This window comes from Grampus griseus (genome assembly GCF_964374135.1).
Source record: "Grampus griseus genome assembly, chromosome: 2".
Taxonomy (NCBI): domain Eukaryota; kingdom Metazoa; phylum Chordata; class Mammalia; order Artiodactyla; family Delphinidae; genus Grampus; species Grampus griseus.
Genome location: NC_139018.1, coordinates 119,045,612 through 119,064,253, shown reverse-complemented (window position 1 = coordinate 119,064,253; position 18,642 = coordinate 119,045,612). Strand labels below are relative to the sequence as shown.

The 18,642-nt window shown below is 35.9% G+C and overlaps 1 protein-coding gene across 1 annotated transcript in view; it reads right to left on the bottom strand.

The window, feature by feature from the left end:
- The window catches only part of ETFA (electron transfer flavoprotein subunit alpha), an 85,529-nt gene that overhangs the window by 56,665 nt on the left and 10,222 nt on the right, over positions 1-18,642 (bottom strand). The window contains exons 2-8 of the mRNA XM_082647312.1: positions 14,976-15,122; positions 12,657-12,738; positions 12,481-12,563; positions 7,793-7,892; positions 6,586-6,696; positions 5,845-5,946; positions 4,539-4,607 (exon numbers count right to left, since the gene is read on the bottom strand). Of these exons, the coding sequence (XP_082503438.1) occupies positions 4,539-4,607; positions 5,845-5,946; positions 6,586-6,696; positions 7,793-7,892; positions 12,481-12,563; positions 12,657-12,738; positions 14,976-15,122 (694 nt within the window). The remainder of the gene's footprint in view (positions 1-4,538; positions 4,608-5,844; positions 5,947-6,585; positions 6,697-7,792; positions 7,893-12,480; positions 12,564-12,656; positions 12,739-14,975; positions 15,123-18,642) is intronic.

The window sequence follows — 18,642 nt, the reverse complement described above, 5'->3', positions numbered from 1 at the left end:
GACACCCTGGCTTCTCAGTTCCTTGAGCAACTCTCCTCCAGTCATCTTGTCCTTCACTCTGCCCATGGTCATATCCCCAACCAGCCCATTAGCAACATCCCTCAGTAATCTTGATTTCCAAAGTCTCTCTGTGACCTCCCCTTTCTAGCTGACTATTTTTAGTACCCTACTCCAACAACCCTCTGACCACACTGGGATCCACAATTCTATTCATTGTCCCTCTCTCCCCTCATGTTCTCTCTTCTTTCTTTACCCAGCTTAATTTCTATGATCAGTGACTCTAATCACTCCTCTGCATATGTCTTTAATTTCTTTGCCCTCCTCTTGCACCATCACACTCAAGTGGAAATCCTCCATCTCTGGTTACTGATTAAGCAATCTTTCCACCTTTTCCATACCTGTCCTACTATAGTTCTGCATGGCTGAAGAAAAACACCAATACTCAGCCATGTTAACTGGGTTTTCCTTTAAATAAATAGGCCTTAATTCTCTCCATCTTTCTTAAACTATCGATATAATTTCATATCTTTCCTTCTCTCTTCAAACTTCCAATACTCTTTAAGATTCTGCCTATTTCACTGAAAAAGTTGAAACAATCAGAAGAGAGTTTCCACATGCTCCAACTAACACATTCACCCATCAACCTGCAGCTGTGTTCATATTCTCTCTCGTCTACTCAAGAACATCCCTCCAGTAACTCTCCTGTCTATCTCGTGTATGATTAATCTCTCCCTCTTAACTGAAGCACTCCTATCAGCATGTATGTATGCTATTATTTGTCCAATCTTTAAAAAGTCCCTCTGTTCGTCCCACTCCCCCTCTAGCTACTGTCTATTTCTCTGCTCTCCCATATAGTTAAAAGCCTCTAAAGAGTTGTTTGCATTCACTGTCTCCAATGCCAGGCCTCCCATTCTATTTCTAAAAACTTTTTTATTAAGATATAACACACATACAGAAAAGCACACAAATCACAAACGTGCTACTGCTCAATGCCTGATCATAAAGTGAACACAACCAGGTAACTACTACCTAGGACCATTCTTTTAAACCCACTCCAATCAGGTTTTCGCCCCCACTACCCACCACCCCCATTACTAAAACTGCTCAAAGTCACCAATGACTTCTAAGTGGCTGAATCAATTAGTCACCTTTCAGTCCTCACCTTCCTTGACCTTCCGTCCTTGCAGCATTTGACATAGGTCATCACTCTTTCCCTTACTGAAACACTTCATTTGGATTCCAAAACATCATACTCTCTATCCTGATTTTCCTGCCTTACTTACCCATTCCTTTTGGTCTTCGTTCTCCCCTTCTCCCCTACCTCTTAATCTTGCAGAGTCTAAGGCTTAGTCCTGGGACCTCTTCTATATGTACACTCAGTTCCCTTGGTGAGTTCATCTGGTCTCATGGCTTCAAATGCCAAATAAACGCAATTGATTTCCAAATTTCTATCTCCAGCCCAAACTTTTGAACTCCACATTCCTATACCAATTGCTTAATTGACATCTCTATTAGGATGTCTATTATTAGACATCTCAAAACTTAGTACAGTCATTCTTCAGTATCCGCAGGGGACTGGTTTCAGGAACCCCGCCCCACAAAGATACTGAAATCCAAGGATGCTCAAATCCCTTATGTACAATAAAATGGCATATATTTGCATATAACCTACGTATACAGGCATACCTCAGAGATATCGCTGGTTCGGTTCCAAACCACCACAGTAAAGCAAGTTACATGGATTTTTTTGCATATAAAGGTTATGTTTATACTATACTGTAGTCTATTAAATGTGCAATAGCATTATGTCTAACAAAATAATGTACGTACCTTAATTTAAAAATACTTTATTGCTAAAAAATGTTAATCATCATCTGAGCCTTCAGCAAGTCACAGTCTTTTTGCAATAGTAACATCAAAGGTCACTGATCACATATCGTAACAAATATAACAGTAATGAAAAAGTTTGAAATATTGCGAGAATTACCAAAATGTGACACAAGAGACATTAAGTGATCAAATGCTGTTGGGAAAATGGCACCAATAGGCTTGCTCAAAGCAGGGTTGCCACAAACCTTCAATTTGTAAAAAAATGTAATATCTGCGAAGTGCAATGCCTATACTTTAAATCATCTCTAAATTACTTATAATACTGAATAATGTAAATGCTATGTAAATAATTATAAATACAATGTAAATGTTATATAAACAGCTGCCAGTGCAAGGCAAATTCATATTGTTTTTTGGAACTTTCTGGAATTTCTTCCCCCCCCAATTTTTTTTTTTTTTTTTTTTGCGGTACGTGGGCCTCTCACTGTTGTGGCCTCTCCCATTGCGGAGCACAGGCTCCGGACGCGCAGGCTCAGCGGCCATGGCTCACGGGCCTAGCCGCTCCGCGGCATGTGGGATCCTCCCGAACCAGGGCACGAACCCGTGTCCCCTGCATCGGCAGGCGGACTCTTAACCACTGCGCCACCAGGGAAGCCCCCGCCTCGAATATTTCTGATCCATGGTTGGCTGAATCCATGGATGCAGAACCTGCACATATGGTGGCCTGAATGCATGCCCAAAACTGAACTGCTGGTCTATCCTTGGAAACTGTGCCACCTGGGGTATTCCCCATCTCAGCTAATGGCAACTCCATCCTACCAGCTGCCAGATAAAAACTTTTCCTCATAATCTATATTCAGTCTATCAGGAGATCCCAATGGTTCTATCTTCAAATATATATCCCAAAACTCTTTCTCCCCACATCTACAGCTACTAACCCGGTCCAAACCATGAGCATCTCTTACTGAATGATTGAAACAGTCTTCTAATTGATCTCCCTGTTACTGGACTTATCACCCTATAGTCTATTCTCAAAACTGTAGCCAGACTGATGCTTTTAATATGTGTCAGATCATGCAACTCTTTTGCTCAATGGTTCCCCATTTTACTCAGAGAAAACCAATCTCCTTACGAAGGCCTACAAGCCCTATGTGATCTGGTCTATTACTTCCAATCTTATCTCTTAACCACTCTCCCTTTCTGCACTTTTCATTCCAGCCACACTGGCCTCCTTGTTATTCATCACGGAGGCCAGACACCTTCCTGCCTTAGCAAAAAGCCCTTTGCACTTTACTGGTCCCTCTACCTGAAACACTCTCTCTCAGATTTCCTCATGGCTTGCTTCCTTACCTTCTTCAAACCTTTATTCGGATGTCTCCTCATTAAGGCATACTCTGACCAGCTTATTTAAACCTGCAATCCTCCCCCTCCAATCCTCCTCCTTCTCCTTTTCCTGTTCTATTATTTTCATAGCATTTACTACCCTCTAACACACTATATTATTTACTAATTTATTGTGTTTACTGTCTGTAGTAGGCAGAAAAATGGCCTCTCCAAAGATATAGTCACTTTCTAATACCCAGAACCTGTGAATATTACCTGTATGACAGCAGATAGGATAAAAAATTAAGGATCTTGGGAGAAGGCACTTATCCTGAATTATCTAGGTGGGTTCTAAATGTCATCACAGTATCCTTGTAAGAAGGACACAGAAGGAGATATGAAACAGATACAGAGAGAAGAAAGTAATATGAGGACAGAGGCAGAAACTGGAGTGATGCGGCCATAAGCCCAGGGATGCCAAGGCAGCCTCTGGTAACTGGAAACAAACAGATTCACCCCCAGAGGGAGTGTGGCTCTGCCAACACCTTGACGTCAACACACCTGTGGCCTCTAGAGCTGTGAGAGAATAATTTCGCTTATTTTGTTCATTGCTTTCGCTTAGCTCCTAAAATAGTGCCTGCCAAATGGCGGACACTTGATAAATATTTGTTCAGTGAATGAATGCATGAATGAAATATCCTCAGTCAAATACCACCATCTGATTATAAAGAGTCGATATCCTGCCTTTATTCAGACAAAACCATAACTGTTTCTATGGGTACACATATTAGGTAATAAAGAAGCACAGGAAAAGCTTAGAAAGTTATACACAAAACTCTCAAAAGGGGGAGAACAAAACAGATATTTTTATAAAAAGAAGAACATATTCATGTAATGGTTGTATAATTAAAAACTAAAATATTTTTAGTTTTCTTATTTTTCAAAAAACATCATTCCATTCTCAATATACTTTTAATAACAAGATGTCTCTTCCCTATAAATTTAAAAAATAATGTTAAATGTTAGTATCTACTTGTATGAGAGATTTATGTTAGACCACCAATAAAGGGAAAAATAAGGCATTCCTGAATCTGAAGTAGGCGATGAAGCTGACATTTAATTTTTTTTAATGGAAAAAACTACTAAAATGTGGCAAATGTTAAGTGTGTCATATAAATAATAAAAAAGAACATAGACAACCTCTCTCCACTGAACGCTACACCATTTACTTGGAGACTAAGAAAAACTGTTTCAGAGAGAAAAGTTGAAAACCAGAGAAAGCAAAAAATCTGCAGCTTTGAATGACTTATATACAAAAGAAACAATGAAGAAAAAATATTTCCAACGAAATGGGAACATTTTTCTACTAAGGAAAGTAACTTTACCTGCAGCGTGTAGTTGATCTGCCAAATCGTACAACAATTTAAAGTTCTCTCCACTCTTCAAACCCCGACCTCATTTAAAAAGATGAAAAAAAAAATTGAGCAAATATAAACTCCATTCCAGAAAAATTTTGAACTTCGTATACATGAATGAATCTTCATATTACACAACTACCATCTCCTCTATAAAGCCTTTCCTGAGTTCTCCCATGATACTCCTGTACTTCTCCTATAAAGCATTCAACACTACTGTAATTAACTAACTGGTTAACTAATGGTATAATCAGTCTTTAAAATCAGTCTTCCCCACTAGAAGAAAAACTCTTTCAATACAAGATCCTTACCTATCTTGGTCACTGCTATATTTAGCAATACTTAGCTGAACAACTGAAAGAAGTTATTTTCATGGAAGTCATTCCACTAGATTTTCAACTCCTTAACAGCAAGAACAATCTGCCTTTTCCTCTTTGTTTCTTCAGCACTTTGCAATGGGCCTGGCAGAGAACATATACCCAATAAACATTTCTTAAAAATAAGTGAATAAACTAGTCAGATATACCTTTTTTGAAATATTAAATTATTTCCTCTCAATGCCACTTGCAACAGGAGGCTGTATGGAAGCTTAATTATTTCATTTGATGTTTAGTTTGGGAAGATTTTTAAATCACAGCAGTTATTTTTTTAAAAAGCCAGCAGGCTATAAAATGTGGGCCTTTTTGTTTGTTTCTTGGTCTTTTTTTTTTTTTTAAGTAAGAAACATGACATACAAAAAGAAGCAAGTCTTGTGCAATATTAACAGCTTTGATACTAAATGTGAAAAAACTTTCAAAGAGTTATCCATAGAGACCTGGACTGCACTGGAGGTCTTTCAAAGAAGAGTGAAGGGTGGGAATCATACAACACAGCGAGACCTGGACTGCACTGGAGGTCTTTCAAAGAAGAGTGAAAGGTGGGAATCACACAACACAGCCCTGAGATTCCAACCAGTTCTTTCTGTGATTTCAGAAGTCAACCATACTCTTCTGAATAACACAGAAGTCAGTCAAAAAGACAAAGCTATGGAGTTGAGAGATTTGTACCATGCTCCCCCTGGTGCCAATGACACAGATTTGCAACAGAAAGTCCAAACTGTGTATTAAACTCATGATTTCATTTTCCTAATCGGTAAAATGGGACTAATATTTGCAACTTACCTACTTCTTACATTTGAAAAAACACCTGTGCTCCTCTAAAATGAGTACTAATAAAAGCAAAGTATTTTAAGTTTACATCATTTTTTAAAATTAATAAATTACAATATTCCACTTACCACCAGATACCACCACTTTGGCACCTGTTAGCTCTGGTCGATCGCTTTTTGTTAATTTCTGGTCAAGCCATTCTGATATCCCCACTGGGGAAGCACTTGATGCTGCATATATTGATACATATAACAAAACATAGAGCATGAATTCAAGTTCTACAGTAAAAAATAATTTTTTCAGAGAAATACACAAAGAATTAATTCCAGGAAATTTAACTTTGTTAGTTACTGTGAATTTTTTATGCCACTAATTTCATTCTCTCTGATTTTATGAAAGACAACTAGATTCCAGCCTTCACCTCATTAGCTCATTGAGAAGTCATTTAACTCTCTGAGTCTAGCTATAAAACTAGAATAAGCCTCTCTCTATGGGGTTCAACAAGATACTGTATATGTTAAAGTATAACACCTTCCATAAGTTTACTATTATGACATTATTCCATTATATTGAATCTCTATTATAACAGGCAACAGTGAGAGGGGAGTAAAAAATCTTTACATCAACATAACGGATTAATCTTAATGCCCCCCCTACCCTTTTGATGTACACCAAAGCAAATATCCGAGGACCAAAAATGATATAAATATTTCTTATTTTTGTATAAACTTGGGAATAATATTTAGATTGAGGTCTCAAACACTCTGCATTAGAAATTTAACTAGAAGCCTTCTCTTCTTCTAATATAATCTCTGAGCTAAAAACTAAAAAACTGAAATAAATACAAACAAATTCAAAGGAACACTCACCCTTTTCTGAGCTGGCACTACCTCCACTTGTTGCTGCAGCTTCAAAAGATGTTCCTCGGACAGAAAACACCTTCACTTTCTCATCACACTTCACTGTACATAAAGCATTTCCTGTAATACACATTTATTTTTAAAAAACCACCATGAAAGGCAAAAAACCTCCCAAATATTCCTTTGAGGTTCAGAATTTACTTCACAAAGAGAAGGAAGAAATAACTGTAGACCAGTTACTTGTTTTCTACCTTTACTAAGTATAGGATAAAGGACTACACACTGAAGAAACATATCAGTGGCTCTCTGTATAACCTTAGATGTCTTTAAAAATAGAACAAGTGCTGACCTGCGTGGAAGAAACAAACTGGAAAAGGCAGTCACACTAATCAGGTACACTCTTCCTAAAAGGAATATAAACAAAAGCTTCCTTCTCCAAAAACAACATAATCAGTAACTCAACAACACGAGCTGCAACAACTTACTAAGAACGAAGCTACTATGCCTTGCTAAGGGAGGAAAATAAGTGAAAACATGATCAGGCATAAAGGACAGAAAGTGTGATGCATCAAGACTTTTAAAGGATTTGAAACATTTCTTATGGATTAGCAATCACATTAAGAGTGACCTAAACTATGACCAAATATTTTCCTTTAAACACTACTAACGATGAAAGATCTGATTTGAGAATTGCCCATTTATACTGAAACACACAACTTCAATCAGAAAGAACAAAGAGTTCACTGCCTTCTCCAGCCCCACTAGAGACCAGCATGCTTACCAAAAGATCAACTAAAGAGATACCAAAATGAATATCGTAATGCAGATGGAAATGAAGTAAAAGCAGCAAAGAAGACTGAAAATACTACTTTACAATAAAGATGTTAAAAAAAAAAGAAAATACTACTTAAAAAAAATAGAAAATTTTCTTTTCCAGGTGCCACTTACAAAATATACTAAATAGTAAATCTAATTTTTATTGATCACTGGAAAAATCTCACTCTGTACACTGAATGATTAGGAAGGAAAGAAGTGTGTTCCAGATTTACCAGAGAGAATGTCATGTCATGGTCCAGCAGCAATTCTAAGACTAAGATTTTCCTCAGAAATCTTTAAGATGGTCCATATTTCAAAATCCTATCTTCAAGATTAATCTCTGCTTTTAAAGTTTTCAAAAATTTAACATACTGATTAATTATCTTCCTTGGGTACTTACCTGCATAAATGGTTCTCACAAATGTGTCAGGTGATTTGATTGCAATGATGTCAGAAATAGGGGCAACATCAAGTTTGGCTGCTATTCTGGGCAAAAGGTTCTAAAAGCAAAATAAGTAGTGAGTTACACACATACATGCTGATGGATGGCTATAAAGTATAAGCAATAACATTCTCTAAATGGAAATTCTGTAGAAATTTTAATTTGAATCTTTTGTATTTCACATGCATCTTTAGACATACCACAATTTCAAGCACAACTTTTTGGATAGTCTTTGAGCATAAGTAAGAGTCGATGATTACTCTAACTACAGTAAGAGTTTTATAGCAATAAATTACCTTAACTCAGTATGCTGAATTATGAGATACGATATTTGCTTTAATGATCATCATTTATGAAGTGTGACAGTTATAGACTACTGAATTTAGATAATATAGAAAAATATTTAGAGTAGTAGTAAAATTCTCAAATACTGAGAAAGAACATACTTGTATATGTTTATTTAATGTACATGAAACAAAAAATTTCAAAGCAGACATTTTCACCTTTTTAAAAAGTGATGTTGCATTTAAAAAGACCAAAACTAACCTAAGTGTCCATCAATAGGGGATAGGTTTATAAATTATAGTTCATCCATATAATTTTAAAAAATGAGAAAAGTAAAGCACAATGCCTCTCTCTCTCTCTCTCTCTCTCTATATATATATATATATATACACACACACACACACAATATATCTCAACAAAAATTAATGTACGTGCTTTTCCTTGTATATGCGTATAACATCTTTGGAATAGATACATGTGGTAACTTTGCTCCCACTAGCAGGGACCATTGGGCAAGCCACAATATTCCCAGGCCTTAGTTACTTCACCTCACAAAGAGAGGAAGAGAATCTCTATGCTTCTACTCTAAATTTCTCTGACTCTCAGGCTCTAAAACAGAATCAGTTAGTGAAGAATGAATATCCATGCTTTCTAGACTCAGAGGTTCTCTTAGATGATGACACCATCTACGTGTAATTTTAAAAGTGAAGTGTTGCTTTGATCACATAAATAGAAAAGGTGAATTGTACACTACTTTCTACAGAGAGCTTACTCCATGGCATCTCCTAAACTCAGCACATGATACTACCTCTAGCAGGCAAACTTTCATTATGACAGTACTCAAGCTCCTCTCCTCACTCCATCCCCAAACTCTCTCTGTTCCTCTAAGAATTCTCTCAGGATTATCCTCTAATCACTCCTTTATTCTTCATCCTCTTGCACGCATGTACAATTATACTATTTAATTGGCACTAACGTGTATTTTGTTTTAAAATACTTTTTAATATACATACTATATGACCCTCAACTAAATTTATAAAGCACCCTGAGAACAGAGGTTGTGTGTCTTCTGCTTCTTGTGTCTCTGCCCCGTATCTAATAAGCAGTTCTACATAAATCGATGCTAACAAGTGTTAAAAGCCTGAATCAAATTTCCTCCTGTTGCATCTGAAAATCTATAAAGATTTTCTAATTTTCAATCTATTGCTACCTATGTTATATAGTAATCCCCTTTCAACCATGATAAAAGGGCTACTGAAAAGTACTGTAGTTTATAAATCCACAACTAGAAAAAATTAAGATTTCATAGGAAATAAAGGGCTTGGGAAAATAATTAAAATTCCATTAAACATAGCTCTAACTTGATAAATAAGAGGTTTAGAAGACACGTGCTTTTAAAACAAACCAAATTTGTCAGCATTTAAAGCCTACTTCAGTAAATAACTCTTTTTCCTGAGCCACCTTCTTTAAATTGTTCAGGAAATACTGCTGGAATATTGTTACCTGGCTGAGCAGATTCTCTTACAAATTTTATGATACGCAGACCGTGCTTCTTTTTAAAGTTTTAGAACTTTCTAAACTTGAAATTTAATATACTTTGTACTTCTATTATCCCTTGTTTTATTTTAGCACTTCTTGAAAAAAATTTACCACAGTACTTAAAGGCACATGTTTTTCCAGGTCTGATCTTCTGTCTGAATGTCCTGAGAGGATGGATGGTAAACAGATCTATTTCTACACTATCCAACAGGCTCAACCACATGGTTTCAGGGAAGGAGAGGCAATAACTAACACAGTTTTCTTTTGATGCACAAAAAGATGACAGATTTTTAAACTCTAGCATACCAGTACAAAGGTGTGGTATCTTGAAAACACAATTGGTGAAGAACTGTTATACAGCCAATTGTTTAGCTTAATCTGATGGACTCTTCCTCATTCCAAATCCATTCAGAGGCTGCAGCAACAGCTACTATTATGTGACCTTTGTTCTCAAAACTCCCATATGCCACAACATAGCAATCAAGGCTAGAGTATTAAAATCTAGCTAATCAGATACAACAAACACCCCTTCTTGGTTTAACAATCTTTTAGGTAAACTGTCATCACAGAAACTCAGACTCACGAAATTGTTTAAATCACCCAACACAGAACCAAACTCTCAGAGATGGAATGGTCCATAAAGATCTTTTAGTTCAATGCTCATGTACAACAATCCAAAGTACAGGAGCTGGATGTCAAGCCTCTGACTTAATCATTTCCAAGGGAAGTGAAACCTGCCATAGAAAAAACCCATTCCATTTTAACATTTCTAGTTGGTAGATCATAGACATCACTTGGCCAAACCGCATCATTTTACATATCAGAAAACAGATTTCAGGAAGGTAAATGACTAGCCCAGAGTCATATATCATATATATAGAACCATCTTACTTAGCAATTACCAAACCCCACACAAAAATGGGAAAACTTATGATAGTTTGCAATGTGACAACCTAATTGTTGTCACACTGTTATTAGTAAAAGAACAATTATTCATTAAACTCATGTACTTACATTGTAGATTACAAATTCTGTTATTGCCCAGAAATTCTACTAATCTTAAAAGAAAAAATTTAATGAATTCAAAGTGATAATTCTGAGCTTAAAAACAAACTAGAGCAATTCACATGGGTGACAGTGCAAGATCCCTACATGTTTGCAGTGATTCACGTCTAGAAGCAATATTGCACTACATATAAATATTCACAAACACTATTCATTTTGCAAGAAAAGGGATCAATGTATTGGGAACTCACTGCTATTACCACTAGACATGGTTAGCTGATGAAAGAGCTTATATCTTATTCCCCAAACTCATATTTAAAAATCAATTACAATTGTGAATGTAAAAGGAAAAAAAGTCAAATCAAGACAATTCAAAAAAGAAATTTAAATGACTGATAACTATATGAAAAGATATTTGATCTCACTATCAATCAGAGAAATGCAAAATTTTTAAAGATATATTTTTCACACATCAGATTGGGGGAAATGTTAAAATGTACAATAGCAAGTGTTGGCAAGCTATGCAACTGGTGGAGTGCAAACTGAGGCATCCTTTCATGAGAGCAATTTAGCAATATACATCAAAATTTTAAAAGCACGTAGTCTTGACCCAGCTATTTCACTTCTAGAACTCTGTTCTAAATAAATACCAGCCCATGTATACAAAGGTATATACAAGGACGTTTCTTCACAGCAAAGTTTATAAATACAAAAAATTAGAAACAACCTAACTGTCCATCCTTGGCTAACTATGAAATATTATGCAGCCATTTAAAAAATGAGATAGACACATTATGAGCAAATATTTTCAAGATATACTCCTAAGTGAAAACCACCAGTCACAAAACAATTCATGCTATACTATCACATTCTAGAAGTAAAAAAAAAAAAAAAAAAAAAAAAGTACATTTATTATAATTTGAAAATCCACAGGAAAAGGCTTAAAAGAATGTACAACTGTTAACACCAGTACTTTGGAAGAGGGAAGAGAGCTGGGAATAAGAAAGGGGAATTGTGATACCTTGCTCTGCATACTGCTTTACTGTATGCATCTTTTATAATAAGAATGTATTCGTGTACAACTTAATTTACCATCTTTAAAGGTAAAAATAAAAGCTACAAGCTGCAGCTTATTAAGAATGGGATAAAAGAAAAGGGAGCTAGAATAATACCCATGGTCACAGGGAGAGCAAGAAAGACCCACTGACAAATTCCTTCTCTTGGGCTCCCCCTACATTCCCCCTCCCTTTTTTTAAACTTCATGCAGACCACGACCCATCTCATAGCACATTCTTTCTTCAGACATATCACAATGCACATGATCAGATTACACCTTTCTCTACCCTAAGGATGTCTTCAGCCACCACACAGCCCTTCCCAAATCCCCCAAGTAGATAAATTTGGCCTTTCTAAATATCCATCAGTCACCCAAACAAAGCCATCTCTTATGATGGGTTACTAATACAAATGACATTCACACAATGAGAAAGTTCAACATTGTTTTTAAAGAAAAATGATTTTTTTTAAATAGAGTTTTTCTCCATAACAAAATCTGAAAATCTGGAAGAGGCATTCTAATAAATTATGACAAAATCTTGAAAGAACAGAGTTGTCTCTGTGACAAAATGGAAAACCTGGAGATAGCATTTTCACAGAAATTATAACAAAATCTTGAAAGAATAAATTTTAGCAAAACTACCACATTAATTCTGAAAGCCAGGATTAGCTATCTAAACAAAGTCTGTTGTACATTTTCAGCACAATGAAATCTAATGCTTCCAAGTAGTGACATCAGATTCCAGTCTCAATCTTCTCACCTTTCCAAAGGCAGATGCTCCAGCGCAGATGTGTGTGTAATTAAACTGCTTCTGAGTTGCCAAAATCAATGGTGTCAGTTCCTCTGAGAATTAAACACATTTGATAAACACATTTCATAGTATTTTATTTATTTCATAAATTCATAAACTTATTTATTTCTACTGGAAAAACTCACCTGGAAGGAGGCCTTTGTACACATCATGCTGAGCCACCAGAACTTTTGCTACACCTGTTACTTTGCAGAGATCTTGTGCCACCTATGAATAAAAGAGTTTTCAATTATCCATCTAACAGAAAGATACTGATAGATCCACCACTACAATTATCAACAGAGCATAAAGTCTTAATGGCCAACTGTAAAAACTGTTCTTATGGGAAAAAGGACTATTTGAGAAATTAAAAAATTATTTAACAAAGAAAATCTTAAGCCAATTGATCTTACTGTCCACTGACCTTAAACAAAAATTCCTGCCTTGAAAAAGAGAAGTACTAATTGATAAACCAAAATCAACACAGCTGCCTACTCAAATTTTGTTGTACATTGTGCTCTTTCCTTTCACTCAGTGCAAATGTAAATTCATCATTTTAGAAATGGTGAAAATGAAGCAACAGTTAGATTCTTTCACAATAACAACACAGCCAATACACTTCAGACTCAGGGCTCCTAGAGCTAAAGAACAGGAGTTAACCACATTGGTATACAGACTACTGCACTTTATCTGGCAATAATAATTTCTGCTGATTTTAAAATTAGTGAGTGAATCTGGGCAATAAAGAAAATCTTATATAACAGTCCCCTGTGAACCACTGAGTTCCTACTCACTGACATATATTTATCTATGATGAAGCAAAATATTTTGTATTTGAAATCCTCATTTCTTCTGTTCAGAATCAGGATGGGGTTCTGGATAAGCTTTTTGACCACTCAGACTTCCTGTATACAGAAGACAATTAGAATTCCTTCTTTTAAATCTCTTTAATTACAGCATAACTAGTTTCTGCTTTAGGAGAAACATGGTAATCATATTATGGTCTACTGTCTTGTTTACCTCCATGCTGATTCACTGAGGTGTAGGCATAAAATGCTGTGCCTCCTGTCCCCTCCCCCTTGATGGAGGGTAAGATTGTAACAATATTCACTGAAGAAAGAATGCAGTGCAAAAGCACCTCTTCTGAATCAAGTGTTCACTGGAAGACAATCTTGTACTATCAAAACCATCTTTTTTTTAAAAAAAAAGAAAAAACCAGCAAAAACTGCAGGCACTACACAGAAGAGTCACTTGTTGTTTATGATAGCTACAGAAAACAATATAAAACTGAAATACGCCTAGGCTATTAACAGAGTCTCTATATACAGGTACTGATTGTTTTTCTTTAAGATTAAAATGTGACACGACAATAAAATTGTAACTGAAGAAAAGATGATTTGCTTTGATCTTTCTCAAAATAATGTAAATAAAATAGCATCAAATATTTTTAAGTCATATTAGAATAATTATTTAAAATCACAGCAAAATAAATAATCAAATCCAGAACTAGTATATCTGAAAGTAGGGCAACCAAAAAGATAGCTTAGCTATATCATCATACATTGTGGTTAATAACTATATAAGATTCAACAAGTGTTAGCAGGATTTTGGTAAAGAAATCCACATAACCGCAAACCTGCTTGAATACATTCTTTTAAGATACCAATTTCACATAAGAATATGGACAGAAGCAACACTAACATTCTGAACCTGCATTATATCACATGCTCTGCAACAATGCCATTTAATAAAAAATAAATTAAATCCTCTAAAAAGAAATATGCTCTATTAGGGATTTCTTCCTCTGAGGTCCAAGCCCCCAGCTATACAACTGGCAACTCCTGTATAGTGAGAGGGAACGGGCGGCTCAAGCTGGGTAAGCTTAATTGAAGCACAATTTCAACTACACTACAGCCCAGAGGTACAGACTCTGCATACCACATTAGAGCTCCTTTCCAGGGGGTTAGTTTACAAAGCTGTCACTGTCTTATTTCAACAACAACCAAAATGAAGAACACCTTTTAGTAGCAGCTATAGTTTAGAAAGCATAATACTTACATTTGAATTCTTACACCAATTAAAAATTAACACGCATGATACTTTTTCCAGATTTACCACTTACAGGAATTAAAAGCAATTAGCAAGCATATTCATCAATACAAAAAGGGATCAGCTATTAACCTCTAAGGGGACTCAAATATTATCACTCTACTTGGTACCTGATGGTACATGATGGTGCCAGTGGAACTAAATTAAGTATTCTACCTCATTTCAAAAGATAAAATGGCTGGTGAGCAAACCTTTTAGTTCCTTTTTTCACACGTAGTAACGGTTGTGACATTCAGCATTTATGAGGATCAGAGACCAGTTTGGGTTACAGTCCTCAGCATAATTCTCTGTCTCCATCTTTCCCTGTCTCTTGATGGAGATTATATTTGCTATGGTTGACCTTAAAAATTTCTCACCTTGTCACATTTGGTTCCAGCTACTAAACAGGACACTTCACCTCCAAGACGATTGGCTGCAGTGATGGTATTTAATGTAATGGGTGCTAGGGTATCATTTGCATGCTCAGCTATTACCAGGGTACTCTGAAATCGTAGCAATGAGGCCTAAAAAGAGAAAGAAAAAAAGGAAAAGAATGTTGTAATACAAACTTTATTTTTACTCTAATTGGTAAGCATGTGTGCTTTAAAGAAAACTGTATGCAATATTCAGTTTTATAAATGTATTTATAAAATACTTGCTCAGTAGCAAAAATTTGGGCTGTGTCTATCACTCTATTACTGATAGTCTTACCTAATAAAAACAGAGAATACAAATTAGTATTCTACTGTTAGAAAAAAAATTTTATTATTTCCAAGCAACTTTCCCACTAATCCATGTTCAATAACAAACTGATAAATGTATCTAAATTTAAAATCCTTAGAACACATTAACCATCAAACTGGGAATCAACTACTACCAATTACATTCACTTGCAGCAATACTGCTAAACAGTACAGTATATCTAGAAATAATGATTATGAAATCAATTACTAAAGTTCTGTTGCTTCAGGCAAAATGAATACCAAAATAACTGATAATGTAAATCTGCCTTTAAAATACAATACTACACAGCAATTTTGCTAAAGTTTCAATTGTTCAAATATGCTTCCAACTTCAAAAAAGAAGCTTTTGGACAGTATCTTGGAACCAACTAATAACCATCCATAGCTACTGTGGACTATCAAGAGACCACCAATAGTTCATGGTCATTTGAAATAATTTCAAACACCAGAAACACAAAGATGAACAAGAATGGTCCCTGCACTCAAAGTTTTCAAGAGAAATTAAGACTTGTTCACATACAATTATAAGACTTGTTCACATACAATTATAAGTTTTCAATTAATGAAGAGAGCCAAAATGTTGGCAGCTGCCGATCATGAAGCAGAGAATCAAGAGGAAGAATGGAAGGAAGCTTAGGTATTCCTATCATGTGAAAGGATAAGGAAGCATACCACAGGCACGAGGAAAGGAGAAAATTTTGGAACTATCCTTGTGGAAAACGGCAATGAGAAATGAGAAAAAGGGGCACTGATGATCAAATGTCATGGTTCTGTGGCTTTAAATTCAGCAATAATCTTCAGATCTGGAGTTGGAGTGAACAAAGCAGGGTGTAAAATGTACCCAGAGCTTGAAATTTACAAAGAGGGTATGAATGAAGGGAAGCCAGGTACATACAGGACTATAAGGCTGGTTGCACAACTAAACTGACAAAATACATATTTTTTTGTTTACTCTATTGTATATACCAATTGCTATATTCTTCACCTTTTTATTAATATATGAGCATATCAGTTCAACTAGTTTCCATAATCATTTGGGTTATTAGTAATTTTTTATTATTATAAACAATGCAGAGACGAGCATCCTCATAGCCAAAGCTCTGCACTTATCCTCAACAGATAAGAGTTCCTTTTAGTCCAGTAAGACCTTTTTGGCTGAAACTTAGCCAAGTTACTCTACCTGTTCTGCTTCCACGGATTACTAAGTCAGATTCTGTGCAACCTTCAACAAAATAGGCCCTTCTTCCTCTAAGCCTCCTACTTCTACCACTGCAACCCCTTCCTTCTCCTCAGCCTCCTAAACCCCCTCTATCCTTGATGAACCTAATCCCAGAGCTGGGGGCCAGAGACTCCAAGGCAAGCCTTCAGGGGCAGAAATGCTTCCAGAGCCACAGAATGAGAATGGAAAGAGGAAGAGGACAGCACTGAAGAATATGCCAGAGGAAGAAATTGCTGCATTGTGTATCAGTGGATAGCATTTCTTGTCTTTTTTCCTCCCTTTCTGTTCACTCAAAGGGAGCAAGAAAAGGGGAGAAAATTAGACTTTTGTTTTTGCCAAATCAAGTCGCTGTTTGTATAACTTTTCCTTTTTTACGATAAAAAAAATTGCCTTCTCACGAGAGGTGAAATTCTTTACGGTTAAGGTTAGAAATCTTTATGCACTTCTTAAGATTCTCTTCTTATGACAAATTCCTAGGAGTGTTAGATCAAGAGATAGACACATTTTCAAGGCTTTTAATACTGATTGACGCAAACTGTTCTCCAGAAAAGTTGTAGCAATTCACAACAATTCACAATTCCTGGGATGGCATGAAAGTTCTTAGAAGACAAACACCATGCCTGTTCACTTTTGTATCCCCATAGTCTAGAACAATATTGTTTCCAATATACATCTGTAGAATTATACGGTACTTCTTTTTTAATCAGAAGAGCACAATATCTTGTAAAGAACTTTGTAATTAGGACCCAATGGCATAATTTATGATTTAAATCACATTTCACAAGAATTGCCAGTAACAAACTATTTATTACCAATATATATCAGACACCATATTTTTGATTATGCTTCACACATCATTTGCCATAAAAATTATGAGCTTTTCATCACCATTTAAAGAATAAATCCAAGATTTGGTGGCAAAAGGCCCATATTTGCTATAAATTATAGTTCTAACATAAGATAAATTAGGTAGTGTCCTAAGGAATTGTCAAGCCTTTTAGAACTTCCAAGGGATCACTGCATATTCTTTCTAAAAGACTATTCAAAATTAAATTTATAAGAATAAACAACAAAAGAATATACATAAGAAACTACTCAGTCCGTCTATCTGATCAATCTTTACTAAGTACTACATATATCATAAGGCACTCCATATTACTTTATCAATTGACTCCTTTATAGTTTTTTTAATACTACGCTTTCTTCTAATTCAATGTTCCATCTTCTATTTCTCAGATACCACCTAAAGAGAAGCTGCAAGCATCTAAACATGGTTATGTAGTTTAATTCAGCAATAACAGCTATGTGTAGCCTACAGCAGAAGAAACTGGTCTGTGACCTTTAAAATGTTATTCCTCACTCCAGAGCCCAGTTTCTTCATCTTCAAATTGAAGGAGACAAACTAGATCAATGGTTTTCAGACTATACTCCATCCAGGGAGGCACCTCAGGAACGACCGCATAGAATAAAGTGAGAACCAGGCAGGTAGGGCTGCCAGAATGGTCCCCAGCTTTGCTTTAACCAAATTAACCAAACTAATATTATAGAGCCCTGTACTAAGATAAAATCGTATTTAAAATTCAAGAAACCTCTATGATGTAGGTACCATTATTATCCTGAGTTTACAGATGAGGGAATTGGAGCTTAGTGGCTACATAGCTAAGAAACAGAGCCAGGTTAAAGTCCAGGTAGTTGGACTCCAGATTTGGGGTTTTTAATTACCAGCTCTCACCAAAGCACCATCATTTTTAGCTGTTTTATATATGGGTCACTCCTGTAATGTTTCACTTAGCAAATATTCTCTTGTTAAAAAAAAAAATAGCACTGGTCAAAAAGAAACAAAAAGATGATATCAAAGGCCTCTTTTCCAGCTCTAAGAATTCTGTAACCCTAAAATCCTATTTTAAATAGAAGTGGTATAGAATATCACAAAAGATACAAAAAATACAGGTCCCAGGCTTCCCTGGTGGCGCAGTGGTTGAGAGTCCGCCTGCCGATGCAGGGGACACGGGTTTGTGCCCCGGTCCGGGAAGATCCCACATGCCGCAGAGCGGCTGGGCCCATGAACCATGGCCGCTGAGC